At 39.1% G+C, this 12,784-nt stretch overlaps 1 protein-coding gene across 1 annotated transcript in view; it reads right to left on the bottom strand.

The window, feature by feature from the left end:
- Positions 1 to 217: 217 nt before the first annotated feature.
- The window catches only part of MORC1 (MORC family CW-type zinc finger 1), a 155,481-nt gene continuing 142,914 nt past the window's right edge, over positions 218 to 12,784 (bottom strand). Inside the window, 4 exon segments of the mRNA XM_040980917.1 lie at positions 218 to 349; positions 2,357 to 2,551; positions 7,982 to 8,035; positions 9,720 to 9,807. Of these exon segments, the coding sequence (XP_040836851.1) occupies positions 218 to 349; positions 2,357 to 2,551; positions 7,982 to 8,035; positions 9,720 to 9,807 (469 nt within the window).

Raw genomic sequence — 12,784 nt, 5'->3', positions numbered from 1 at the left:
TATAAAATTGTGATATATATGTGTATGTGTGTGTGTATATATATATATATAAAATTGTAAACAAGGCATCACTTTTGAAGTAAAAAACTTCCTGATGTTCAATAGGATAAATTGTATAATAAATGAAGACAAGGTTAATTTTGAAAAGAATATTTCAATTTCTCCATAGCTTTTTACAAGTGACTGTCTTATCTCACTGTTGGGAAATCCTTTCATTTCATTCCAAAGAGGAACTACGTCCCTTATCTACGGCAACTTCATTTGAAGTGCTATGGGAAAGGAAAACATCTTCTTTAAGTAATGCTTCTAGGTAAGTGTCAATCTGCTCCGGATCACCTACTGGACAACCCTGGAAAAGAGAAGCAATAGTCACCTCGGAGGAAGAAACTACAGCGCCCACGGCTGTATTCTGTGCAAGCTCCAGAGTCCTCACCACACTGGCCTTGCACTTGCTCTCAATTCACCTCTCATTTTAAAGTGCATTTATTTTTTAGCCTTTTAGACAAAACAGAGATAATTTTGACTGCTTCATTTTTCATCTTTCCACTCTCACATCTTTTCCCACAACCTCTGGCTTACACTATTGTCCTGGGCTCCTCGGTCCATGGACAGATCTGTGGAACAGATGCTGCCTCTTAATTTACTTACATCTTATTCCCTAAAGGCCCAATTTGGAGATTATCCAGCTCTGTAAGTCACAGGACAGAGTAAGACAATTTTCAGAAAAGTTTTTCAGAAACAATGCCAGCTTTAATACTGCTCCCACTAAGTGCTGAGCACCACCATCTTTCTAGTCAGTCTTTGCTTCCTTTAAGCAGCATGAATTGAATTGAGTCCTGGTTTTGTGGCCCTGGATCCTGTTCCTGCAGGTGAGTCACAACACTGATATTTAACTAGATGTCCAAACATCACTGACCTTGATAGGGGTTCTCCCATGACCCTTCCTGACACTAAGATCTTCTTGGCCTATTAGGTACAATCCAATCTCATGGCTACGATTACCTACCTAGCTGACCGAACTTCCTCAGCACTTTAGGTGAGTTCTATTGCCAGCTTCTTCATCTGCCTTTCCTATTCCATCTGTTGTGGATCTACTTCATCTTGAAGCTATTTCATCTAGAAGCTCTGTTCCACTGTAGTGGCTCTCAATGAGACACAGTAAAAATAGAGATTTCAAGTAAGGTGGTGAGAGTAGTATATGTGAATGGGAGCCCTTTGAGTACTGTTCCAATGACACTAGGTAAAACATTGCATGCTCATGCCCTGCTGGCCAAAGCCCTTCACTTCTCTACCCAACACTCTGAATACGGTGAATTAAATTAGTGTAATTATTCTGGATATTCAGGAGAAACACTTATAAAGCAAACAATTAATGAACTTAGTAAATAATTATTTCAATACTATAGCTTTTTAATTATTGTTTAGATGATCATGCACTAAACATAAAGCAAAAATATTCTTTGAATTTCCTAATGTAATTAAGGAGAAGATTTCCTAGTAAATGAAAAGATATATAATTGTTTTGATGGGTAAATGGACTTCCACCTTAAATTGTTGACAGAAACTGAAGCAATCTAGTTTCAAAGCTTAATGCTTGTTACTTTCTACACTAATAGATGGTTAGGTTCCTAAACTGATTCCAAACCCCTTTAGGAACAAGGGGGCCCATGGCTCAGTCCTCCAGGCCCTCTGCAGGAGTCTCAGGCTCCATGCATGCATGGCCCAATGAAGTTCTGTCTTCCCTCTTAACTCTAGGCGTCCAAGTTAAGGAACGTCATGTACTCTGTGGACTTACTGTTCTGGCTTAGACTTCTCTCCATTTGTTTTTAGCATCCACAAAGTTTTCAGACTTGCTGTATTTCATTCAGTATTTCTATGTACTATCACAGAAGATGAGCCATTCCTCATTGCCTTAATCTATTGAAGAAGCTCAATTCTTCATGTTTTAAAATACATAGATGAGGATGATGGCAATCTATACTTACACATTACATACTGATCTCTCCAACTTTGCCTCAAACCTTAAACACACATATATTTTTATGTAAATTAAAATATTGTCTGAAAAAAGAATTCCCACTATACTCATTCTACTGAGGACGCTCTGAAGGTGAACATCCTACAGCATCCACAAAGATTTTGATTTAAACATAAAAAAAGAAGAGAAGTTTCTAAATTTTTCTAATATGTATCTTGCAAGTTCACTTCTGTTTCCCCTATCATTATACAGAGAGTAAGAGCTGGGGTAAGTGACCTCTCTGCAGCTAGAAAGTGAATGCAAATATTAGGGAAGGAAGTATCTTAGTGCTCTTTTAACAGAATATAATCTTATTCCCCAACAAAATGTCACACTCACCAGCTGAAATTTATGTAGCAATGCTGCCACTTGCACACGGAGCTTCTCCAGTTTACCCTCGGCAATTGTTCTTTTTTTTTCACATTGTCCCAGAGAGATTTCATTAAGTACCCCTCTTCTGTTTGCTTCATAGATAATGGATTGCACTTTTTTCTTTACTTTTTTTTCATATTGAACCATATAAACATTCTGGATCTGGGAATATTTTTACAAAAAAAAAAACCTTTCAGTTTTTTAAAATAGTACTTTTCGTCTTAACATCACAGGAAATTTAATATTCCAACTCTGCAATTATGTACCAAGTGATGATTCCGTAAGTGCCATTGGAAATCTAAACTCTCCTTATAATACTCTAGCGTGATTGAGGAATTCAACCATGAGCTCAGAGACGTTGGCTTTGTAGTGTAGGAGAAACCTCACAAGGGCTGAATTTGTTCTTTCACTTGTGGTATCAACTCATTCAAGGGAAAAGGGAAGCAGGTATACGTGACTCCACAGTAGCAGTAACTCATAGGAAATGACAGAATGGCCAGTCTCCTGGGAGCTGTCTTGGCAGGAAGTGTAGTATTATTAGAACTCAAGTCTGTGGTATCTCTAATGTGCATACACTGTATAAAAAAAGAGGAATTTTTGCTCCTGTTGCTGTCCTTATTTTGACGAATATAGTAATGCATATGACTCTTGCTTGCTCATTAGTTTTGGCTGTTGTCTGAGGATACATGGTATGCCAGAGGCACTCATGAAGTAGGAGGAGGTAATGGAAAGAGAAAATGATTCCATTTCAGGTTGATATTAACTACTTGTATCACATTTTGAGAACGTCTGGAGACATTCTGACATAACAGATGTTTGGTAAATTCCATTTGGACAAATATTAGAATGGTTTGCACTAACGAGATTCCTATGCTCTACCACGGATAGCGCTTGCGTTCAAGGTCTGTTGGCCCTCTCTCTACCACGTTTACTACTGTTTTTAGACCTTTCTCAGACACTGTGCCAATCTAGTCTAGTAGCCACTCTTGTTCCCATGAGATTCTCTTACTTCCATAACATCTTTATACAAATAACCAAAACCCCTCAATGTTGAATTTCTATTCAATAATAATAACATTCCCCAAAATAAAGGCACTGAATTTAGTTATCAGCGATTCAAAGATATTTAAATACTTTACCTTCAAGAGCATGCTAGCCTACAGTTCATAACACACATGTGCAGAGGAGAAAGAACCTTTTGTCCCTGAGTAAAGCTCAGCTACTATTAGAGTTGAGAGATGGTATGAATGATCCATTAGATGAAAGAGTTTTAAAATCCTGACTTACAGGATCTGACAGACTTACATCAATAACTTACTCTGATTACTTGCAATTTTCAAATATGTTTCCTTGAAAGGAGTACTTTGGAATTTTATGAGTGCTGAGGATATTTTCTGTAAAAGGTGTCAATTTTGGCAATTTTAAAAGTTCAATGTGAAAAGACATCTAACTGTATTAACATTTTAATTAAGCTGAGAACTATAACAGGCTGAGAGACTTAGTTCTGCTAGCTCACCTGACTTTTGTAGAGGTATTTATCGTGGAACAAAAATGGAATTCTTTCCAAATTCCATTCATCCAGAACAGAATTAGAACTTGAAAGAAAGGCTATTCAACGGAAATTCAAATTTTCTGCCTTGAATTCGAAAAGTGAGTTTTAGCAGTTTTGCAGCTTTAGAAGCTTAACAAGTTTGGGTAAAATAAGGAAGTTACACACAAGGTATGTATTTATGCCATACAAATAAGCATATGCATGTGCTTCTGTAGGTAGGCAGGATAACAGAAAGAGTCAACTTCAATAAAACTCAAATATAAATATTTGGCTGCATCCAAAGTTATTGACTGACACTGAGATAAAGAGCTTGAGAAGAGAGGAGTACTAATTTCAAGGATTCTAAAACCTAGATAAGAACATAAAATATAAAAAGCTAATACAGGGCAGAAAATTTAATTAGGAGCATCACAATTTGAAAGTTCTTTTAGTACACAGAGATGAAGCTTAATTTCAAAGAGAGAGACTAGGTCAGACTTCATGTAAAAGATGCTTTGACCAAGCTCTAGAGAGAAGGCAAAGAAATTCAAGGCTCCCACTAAGGACTTGGAAAATGGTTAGGTGTTTATGAGGACTCCATGGAAAAAGACTCAGGGCAGATCAATATAAGAGATTTAGAGAAACTCATGGCTTTGGGTGGAACAGCTATCCTATGAGAATATATATATGAACAGCTGGACTCAGACGGAGCACAACCATGCCATCAGTACCATTACAGTAGTTATGAAAACCACTAAAACCACTGACACAGGGTGAGATGAACAGAGATTTGTGACTTACATAACTCCCCCGTCTTTCATGTATACATTAGTCAGATTCTCATTGCAATCATGAAATATGTGAGATAAGCTATTTTTGAAGGAAACGGAGCTTTATTTTTTCCATTATTTTGGAAGTTCAAATCCTAGTTGGATAACTCTATTGATGTGGTCTCTAAGGATGGCAAGGAAATTACCGAGGCAAGATGCGTGCAGGAAAAATCGCATGAGGAGTCAGGAAGCAGAGGACACGCTGGGCTGAACTCAGAGTTCTATACCGACTTTCTCCTGTCAGAACTTCCTTGAAAGTCTATGTTGCCAGCAACGTAAGGACCTCCCACTAGACTCACCCCCTAAACATCACAGCTAATTAACTTTGCACTTTCCCAGCATCATTAAAAGCTAAAGTTCAAAGTTCTGCAGGAGTTTTTGGAGCTGGTTCACTCCCCTAATGCGCTCATGGTCACAGCAAGACCAGACTAAAGTGGCAAGTTGGGATCTTGATTCATATCTCTCACAGAGGTGGCTGGGGCCCAAGCACTTGGGCCATCACCTGCTGCCTCTCAAGGTGCCAGAATCAACACCTGAGGCTGGATTCAAACCCAGGCAATGTGCTGCAGACTTCCAATGTCCCATGGAACGTTTAATGCCAAACACGAGACCCCAGAATAACTTTTATATCTACTTAAAGTTACTGATCATTGGCCAAATCCTTAAGATTAAGAAGTTTTATTATGAGGAAAATCATGATTTTAATTGCACAGTTTTTGCTTGTTTGTTTATCACATCTGACTCAACAGAAATTCTTGAACTCCTGGTTCTTATACTGGCGTCACTCCTAGAATCCAGCACTTTGAAACAGGCATGGTAAAGCAGCCCTTTAGGTTATTACTTGCAATGCTTGCATCACTTCTTAGAGTGCTGGTTTGGTTCCTAGCTACTGAGCTTCTGATCCAATTACCTGCTGTTGTGCTTAGGATGCCATGGATGATGGGTGAAGTGCATGGGTTCCTGCCACCCATGTGTGAGACCTCTGGCATTGGCCTAGACCCTAGCTTTTGTAAACATTTGAGCAGTGAACTAGTGGGAGGAAGATGTTTTTCTCTCTCTCCCTCTCTTTAACTCTGCCCTTCAATTGATAAGTTTTTTTAACCATGAAAAAACACTATTTGAAAAATATAATATAAAATATAATAGTAAAGTATAAATGGAATGCAAATTTTGCATTTTCTTTTAGGGCACAGAATATTTACAAGGAAGTCTTCACACTGCAACATTTACACTTTTCAACAAAGCATTATTCAGAAAATAAATTCATTTTTCCACTGAGCAGTAATGAGAAACAGAAATACAATCCCTGCCCTCTTTCTTCAACAGAAACATTAGAGCCATAAGTATCAATAAAGATTGCTAATTTTAGGGTACCTCCTAAAATTTGAGTATATTGTAAGTACTTTGTAAAGTGTCATAAGAAGGAATTCGATTTTAGCTTCAGTTTTCATTTCAAGTTTTCATAGTCATATATCTTTGGGGACTTTATATCACAATTCCTTCTCATTTCTGCATCAGGAATATTCAGATGTATTCCATGACTTACAAAACAGATGAGTTGCCTCTTAGAGTTGTACTTTGTCCACCTCCAGGGGTCCCAGTGACTTCCTTGTTTGTAGAATTGCATGTTCTGAGATTGTTTTTTGGAAGCTGGCTCTAAGCATCAACACACAGAGCAAGACTGCACGTGCTGTGGGGACACAGCTGCAGAACAGTGTGGGGAAACAGAAGTGCTCAAGAAGACCCAACACTTCCATCTTGTTCCAAGCGCCTTGAGAACTTCTAGGCTTATGACATCTAAGATGCAACTGCATGCCTCAGTGGCCATCTCGGCTCCACTTTAACCTCCTTGTCTGCTGGTCAAGTTCACAGCTTGCAGTTCCCTTGAGTGTAAAACCAGAGAGTTGAGACTACAGGAATTTTTGAGGTATTTCTGTTGCAGAAATGGAAGATACTTAACTTCAAATTCCCTCACAAAGTCTTAAAGGAATAAAGGGAATAAGATACATAGCATTATTTATTGAAAAACTCAATATGCCAAAACATGTACAATTTAATATACAAAAATATGTCAGCAATTTTGGAATGGTTTGAGAAAAGTGATGAAGCTCTTTAAATTCTTTTTACTTGTATTAGCATTAATTATAACTATTTGTATAATAATGGAAAAATCATAAAATTGCTAGGGATTAATGCTGAGGCACAGTGGGTTAAACTACAATGCATAATGATGGCAGCTATGCAGACACCAGTTTGAGTCCTAACTTCTCCACTTCCTAACCAGCTTTTTGCTAATATGCTTAAAAAGCAGTGGAAGATGGGCTACAGCATGCATATGTGAGACCCAGATGAAGACCTTGGCTCCTGACTTTGGACTGGCCCAGCATAATAAAACAAGATATTAACTCTTACAGAACAAGCTGTCTGGCCCAGCCCCAGCCCCATTGTGGTCATCTGGAGAGTAAATTAGCAGATGGAAGATTCTCTTTCTCTAAGTCTGCCTTTCAAGTATAACATAAATCTTCAAAAAAAAAAAAAACTACTAAGATACTTTAAAAATAAAGGGTATCAAACTGTCTGAAGTAATTTAAAACTTGAACCTACATATACTTTCTGCCCTAATCTATTTTAAAGTTTCCATGAAAATATTTGATAAAGATGAAAAATATTCTGCTTCTTGTACAAATACAGTCCTGGAGCAAGTGTTTTGCATAGTATTAAAAATGCTACTTGAGACACTGCATTCTGTGTTTGAGTATCCACATTCAAGTCCTGGCCCGACTTCTGATTCCACCTTATTTTTTTCATACATCCTGGGAGGCACAAGATGATGGCTTTGGCACTTTGGTTTCTGTCGTTCACATGGCAGAAGGCACCTGAGTTGCTTGGCTCAAGGCTTGAACCTGGCCCAGCACCTCTATTGAAATTATTTGGTGAATAATCCAAGAGTGGATGATCTTTATATATTTGTGCCCACCCTATTCTCAAAGTAAATTAAAACTACAAATTTGCTCTAAGCTCTTCATAAGTTGTTGTAGAAATATTTACATTTTCAAATTCAAAAAAGACACGGTTTTATGACATCCTATATTCCCTGCATTAATATAAGTCTTCGTAAGTAAATGAAAACTTAATTTCTTTCCAAACCTAAGATTTGGCAGTGTATATTGTTTCTCCTTTGATACACAGGGTCATTTAGAATTTAAATGGCTGCATTGAAAGGAAGCTTACCTGGTCGAAACACATTTGCAGCTTTTGGTTTGTCTGCTCTGGCCATTGCTGCAGCTGTTTTCAGAAATAATAATAGAATCAGATATTAACTTTTACAAAACAAGCTGTCTGCAGCAGAGTTATAACATACAAGTATCCAGTATAAAAAGCCATGAATGACTCAAACTAACAGTGGCCCTCTGGATATTTTAAATCTGGGCCCAATTAAATTAATTAACTAAATTACACCTTACTTCAGTCCATCAAGGAATTAAGGCAGCTTACACAAATAAATACAGTGTTTTGTTAAATGCAGATTTTAAAAACCAAGCTGGAGGAAATAATAAGCATTCAGAGACATGACAGGAAGGCAACTGCAGTATGGATTTCTTGATAGGTAATTCCAGAGAAACAGACTGAGAAGCCTCGAGCACATGGGAGAGCACACAGTCAGAGATGAGCTGAAGTCACCTCGAAGTTCACTTCTTGAACAGTGAGAAGCAGGTCAGCCCCTGGACACGCCAGGACTAGGAAAATGTAGCAAAGACGTTGCCATAAAGAAAATGGGAGAGAGGGGAGCAAGGAAATGAAAATTATGTTGTCATGGATGTCACAACGGAACTGCTACAGGAGAACGGGGCATTTGGGTTGAATGCCTCAGAGAAGTAACTTAAGAAATAATAATGGTCAGGCTCAGGGTCATGGCTCAGTGGCTAAATCCTCAGTTTTTATGCTTGAGGATCCCAAGTGGGTTTGTGTCCCAGCTGTTCCACTTCCCATCCAGCTCCCTTCTTGTGGCCTGGGAAAGCAGTTGAGGATGGTCCAAAGCCTTGGATCCCTGAACCCACATGGGAGACCTAGAAGAAGTTACTGGCTCCTAGCTTCAGGTTGGCGCAAATTTAGCTGCTGGAGCTACTTAGGGAGTGAACCAGCAGGTGGAAGATCTTTCTGTCTCTCCTTCTCTCTGTAAATCTGCCTTTCCAATAAAAATAAAGAAATCTTAAAAAAAAAATGATGGTCACCAATGGTATTGACTAGCGTGGTTACAGTTTACTTGTGGAGTCAGCAGCCCTGTGGTAAAGGGTAAGGCAAGAATAAAAGATAAACAAGCTAACAAAATTACAGAGGAAATACTGGGACTTAATGCAGGGTCAGACTAAGGTATATGGCAACTCTGTCAGATTAAAAATTCACGTCTCTGTACATAGTGTCATGCAGCCAACATCTCTGCCAGCAGCTGCCTCCTTCACTGCCCTGGTCCTTCCCCACTACTTTCAGAGCAGCTCTTTTTGACCCCTGGCACAACTTCATCACGGCCCTGTGGGGACTATGTATTGACGTGTGATCAATGTGAAGTTTTCCTTCCGATTGCATATTGCACTTTCTCAAGGAGATTTACAAGACTCAGTATTGTTTATGTTTCCTAGTAATGTCTTAGTGGCTTTGGTTAAGATGATTCTTTGGGCACTAACAGGGCTACTGAATCTCCACCTCAGCTCCTCACAACAGACAGTGCAGGTACCTAAGGAATGGGCACTCTTTTTCTCTGCCACTACCTGTCTTGGTCTCCTTATTTTACCCACGGCCACAATGACTTCATCCATGATTTTAATTCTGAGTCAGCCATTTGATGTAAGGTTTCCCATCTTGATCTGCTTAAACCATTCTACATCCTCTTAATGGTAACACTTGCTGTTTTACTTCATTGATGATTAACTTTAGGCCATTCTGTCACAGAGTTCTAAAACCACCAACTTACCTCTGAATTTGCTGTAAGTTCCTCCACAGAGATGTAGTCCAGTTCTGCTGGTAGCTGATACTCAGGGAAGAAATAGAGAAGCAATTCCCTAGGAACATAAGCATAGCAGAAATGGGAGATGCCAGGGCAGAAAATGAGCACTTACCCGTACGAGCTGGGTTACTCTCCCAGCTGCTAAACATCCTGGCAAGGATAAACATTAATTCCACTTAAATGCTTCACCACTGCCTTAAAGTCTCTGGAGAAGGTCATGGATGTGATTATAAAACAGCAATAGCAGGGAATCCTGTGTGAGGGGATTGCTCTGTGCCTTAATTATCAGTGTTAGTCCCCTGATTATGACACCGTTCTGTAGTTTTGCAAGATATTACAACCGGTAGGAACTGGGCAAAGTGCTCAAGGGAACACTGCATTGCTTTTTTGCAGCTGGATATAAATCTACATTTATCTCAAATTTGTGGAGTGAAGAGAAGGTAGAAGAAAAAGAAAAGGGAGGATGGGTGGGAGAAAGGAAAGATAAAGAGAGGTGGGGAGAGAAGTGAGGAAGCAGATGGAAAGGGAAGCAGATGACAATCTTACAGTGCCTAGCAATGAATGAGTCAGGAAAACCCTGCATTGTTTCAGTGCTCTGCAGAGAACTCAGAATCCCAAAACTCCTGGGAGAAAAGTGGTCACCTACAGGTTTTCTTCTTCCTAGGAAAACCAAGTGATTCAACTCTCAGGAATAATACCCTTCATCGGGGCCTCCAGGATGCCTAAACACTATTCCTTCCAAATAGGGAAGGGGTTCTTAGTCCACCTGATGGCAAGTGCAGGCAGACACAGGGACAACAGATCTTTTACACAAACCTCCTGTGCTTTTCCCCAAATCCAATTTCCCTTCCTGACCAAAGGTAGAAACTTTTTTTTAGTGTTGGTCCTTTTGCTGGTGAATGTAAATTCTTTCGTTTAGAGTTATAACAAATCAGTTATTGCTGATTATTACACACACAATTATTATCATTATTAGGTAAGTATTATATTAGATAATACTATTAAATGTTACTTAATAATAATACTTATTAAATAAGCAATAGATGTTGACGATATTTGTTGGGGAGTGGGAGAAGCTTAAGAGTCAGGTTGGAGAATTTAAGATTCATTCTTAATTTTTTTCTTAATCTGTGGGAGTCAGAATCTACACCATAGATCATCTGTAGTCTAAACAATACCTTATGCATGCATCATCATTTACATAAATGGATGGATGTTATTTTAAAATCAAACATAATTTCATGTAAAGGCTGTACCATACTAGCTTTTTACTTTATATTTTCTGAAGTTCTTCAATTCTACAGACATATTTTGCACTCCTATCAACACGTAGCCTTTGTTCCATAGCACTTTCCACTGTCTTCCACTGTCTACATAGCACCTAGCATCATCTCCCATGCTAGCAGCCCATTGTGTTTTGGTGGTACTGATTCAACCTCCTAGGGTCTACAGACAAATAAGATGACTAATTCAACGAAGTGTGATAAATGCACAGAGCAGAATGAGAAGGAAACACCATGTGCACTGAGAGGAGGATCCCTAATTCATACACAGAAAGATCCAAAATAAGAGCATCAACTACACATCTAAGTGTGGGGAGAGGAGGCACAAGAAGGCAGCATTCCAGAACACCTGCACTATCTGTTGGGAGATTACTTCCTTCAACCCACTTCTTCTTTCTCCCTCCAAAACTCTCCAGCATACAGCCTTGAAATATTTTCAATGTAGGGTTGCTGTTAACTTTTCCCATGGAAATTCTATCCCACAAGCCTCACTAGAGACAATGACAAATTACACCAACTTCTGGTTCTAAACAGAAACATCTGTATATTTTCCTGTAAAACTAATAAAGGAAAACTAATAGATATCACTTTAAAACCCTGTAATTACCTAAGTCACATATGTAGTACCTTATTGCAGATGCTTAAAAACTGTCTTGGAGTTCCTTTCTTCAATGGCATATGTTATCTAACATTGCTCTGCTGTTGAACTGTAAATTTCTTTTTGGATACTGACAGTGATTCTTAATTCATTATAGACCCTTCAAGGAGATGAGCCAAGAGGCTCACAGCACAAGACTACAGGGATAGGGGCCACCAAGATGGCCTAGCATGCAAATCTTCAGCCTGGTGGCACCTGCATGCCATATGAGCACTGCTGGAACCCCAGCACCTGCACTTCTGACCCAGCTTCCTGCTAAAGTACCTGGGAAAGCAGCAGAGGATTGTCCAGCTTCTTGGGCCCCTGTACCCATGAAGGAAATCTGGAGAAAGCTCCTGATTCCTTCTTTTGAACCAGCCTAGCTCTGGCTGTGACAGCCATCTGGGGAGAAGCAGCAGATGGGAGATCTCTCTTTCTCTGTACAACTATTCCAAGTAAAACAAATTAATTTTAAAAAAAGACTACAGGAATAAATCCGTGTTCATTCATTTCTATCTGTGAGTTAAACAGATGCTATGCATTTGGGGAATTTCCAGAAACAAGCTATCATTTCAATAAGACTCTTATCCTACCTAGCAACAGTTATCCCTTGACACATATACTTAAAATTTTCTTCTCAGACACAACTACAAAACTAGGCATTTGACTTTGACATTGTCTCTCTGAAACTTCAAAATTAAATATTCTGGAGATCTCTTCCCCAGTGTTTACTCGGCTCCCTGGCATTAGCTATGATGCACATTTCAGACAAATATTTGTAAAATCCATATTCACACCTGCAGGTTGAAATCAAAAGTGTCTTTTAGTATTTATTTATTTATTGAGTTATTTGTGAGGCAGACAGACACAGATAAAAGCTCCTATTCAATGGTTACACCTCCAATGCTCACAACAGTTGAGACTGGGCCAGGGTTGGAGCTGAGCTGGAGCTGGACCACAACCTACATCTTCCACGTTAGTGGCAGGAACCCGATTACTTGAGCCATCACTTCTGCCTACTGGGCAGAACAGGACTTGGACAATCAAGCCCCTCCTGAACTGACATGTGGCCATTTCCTAACCATGTACCCATGCAGCTCCAAACCGAAGTG

This window comes from Ochotona curzoniae, unplaced genomic scaffold (genome assembly GCF_017591425.1).
Source record: "Ochotona curzoniae isolate NIBS_2020 unplaced genomic scaffold, NIBS_Ocur_1.0 contig_3498, whole genome shotgun sequence".
In the NCBI taxonomy this organism is placed as follows: Eukaryota; Metazoa; Chordata; class Mammalia; order Lagomorpha; family Ochotonidae; genus Ochotona; species Ochotona curzoniae.
Note: the sequence above shows the minus strand (reverse complement) of the source record. Positions and strands in the feature narration are given on the sequence as shown.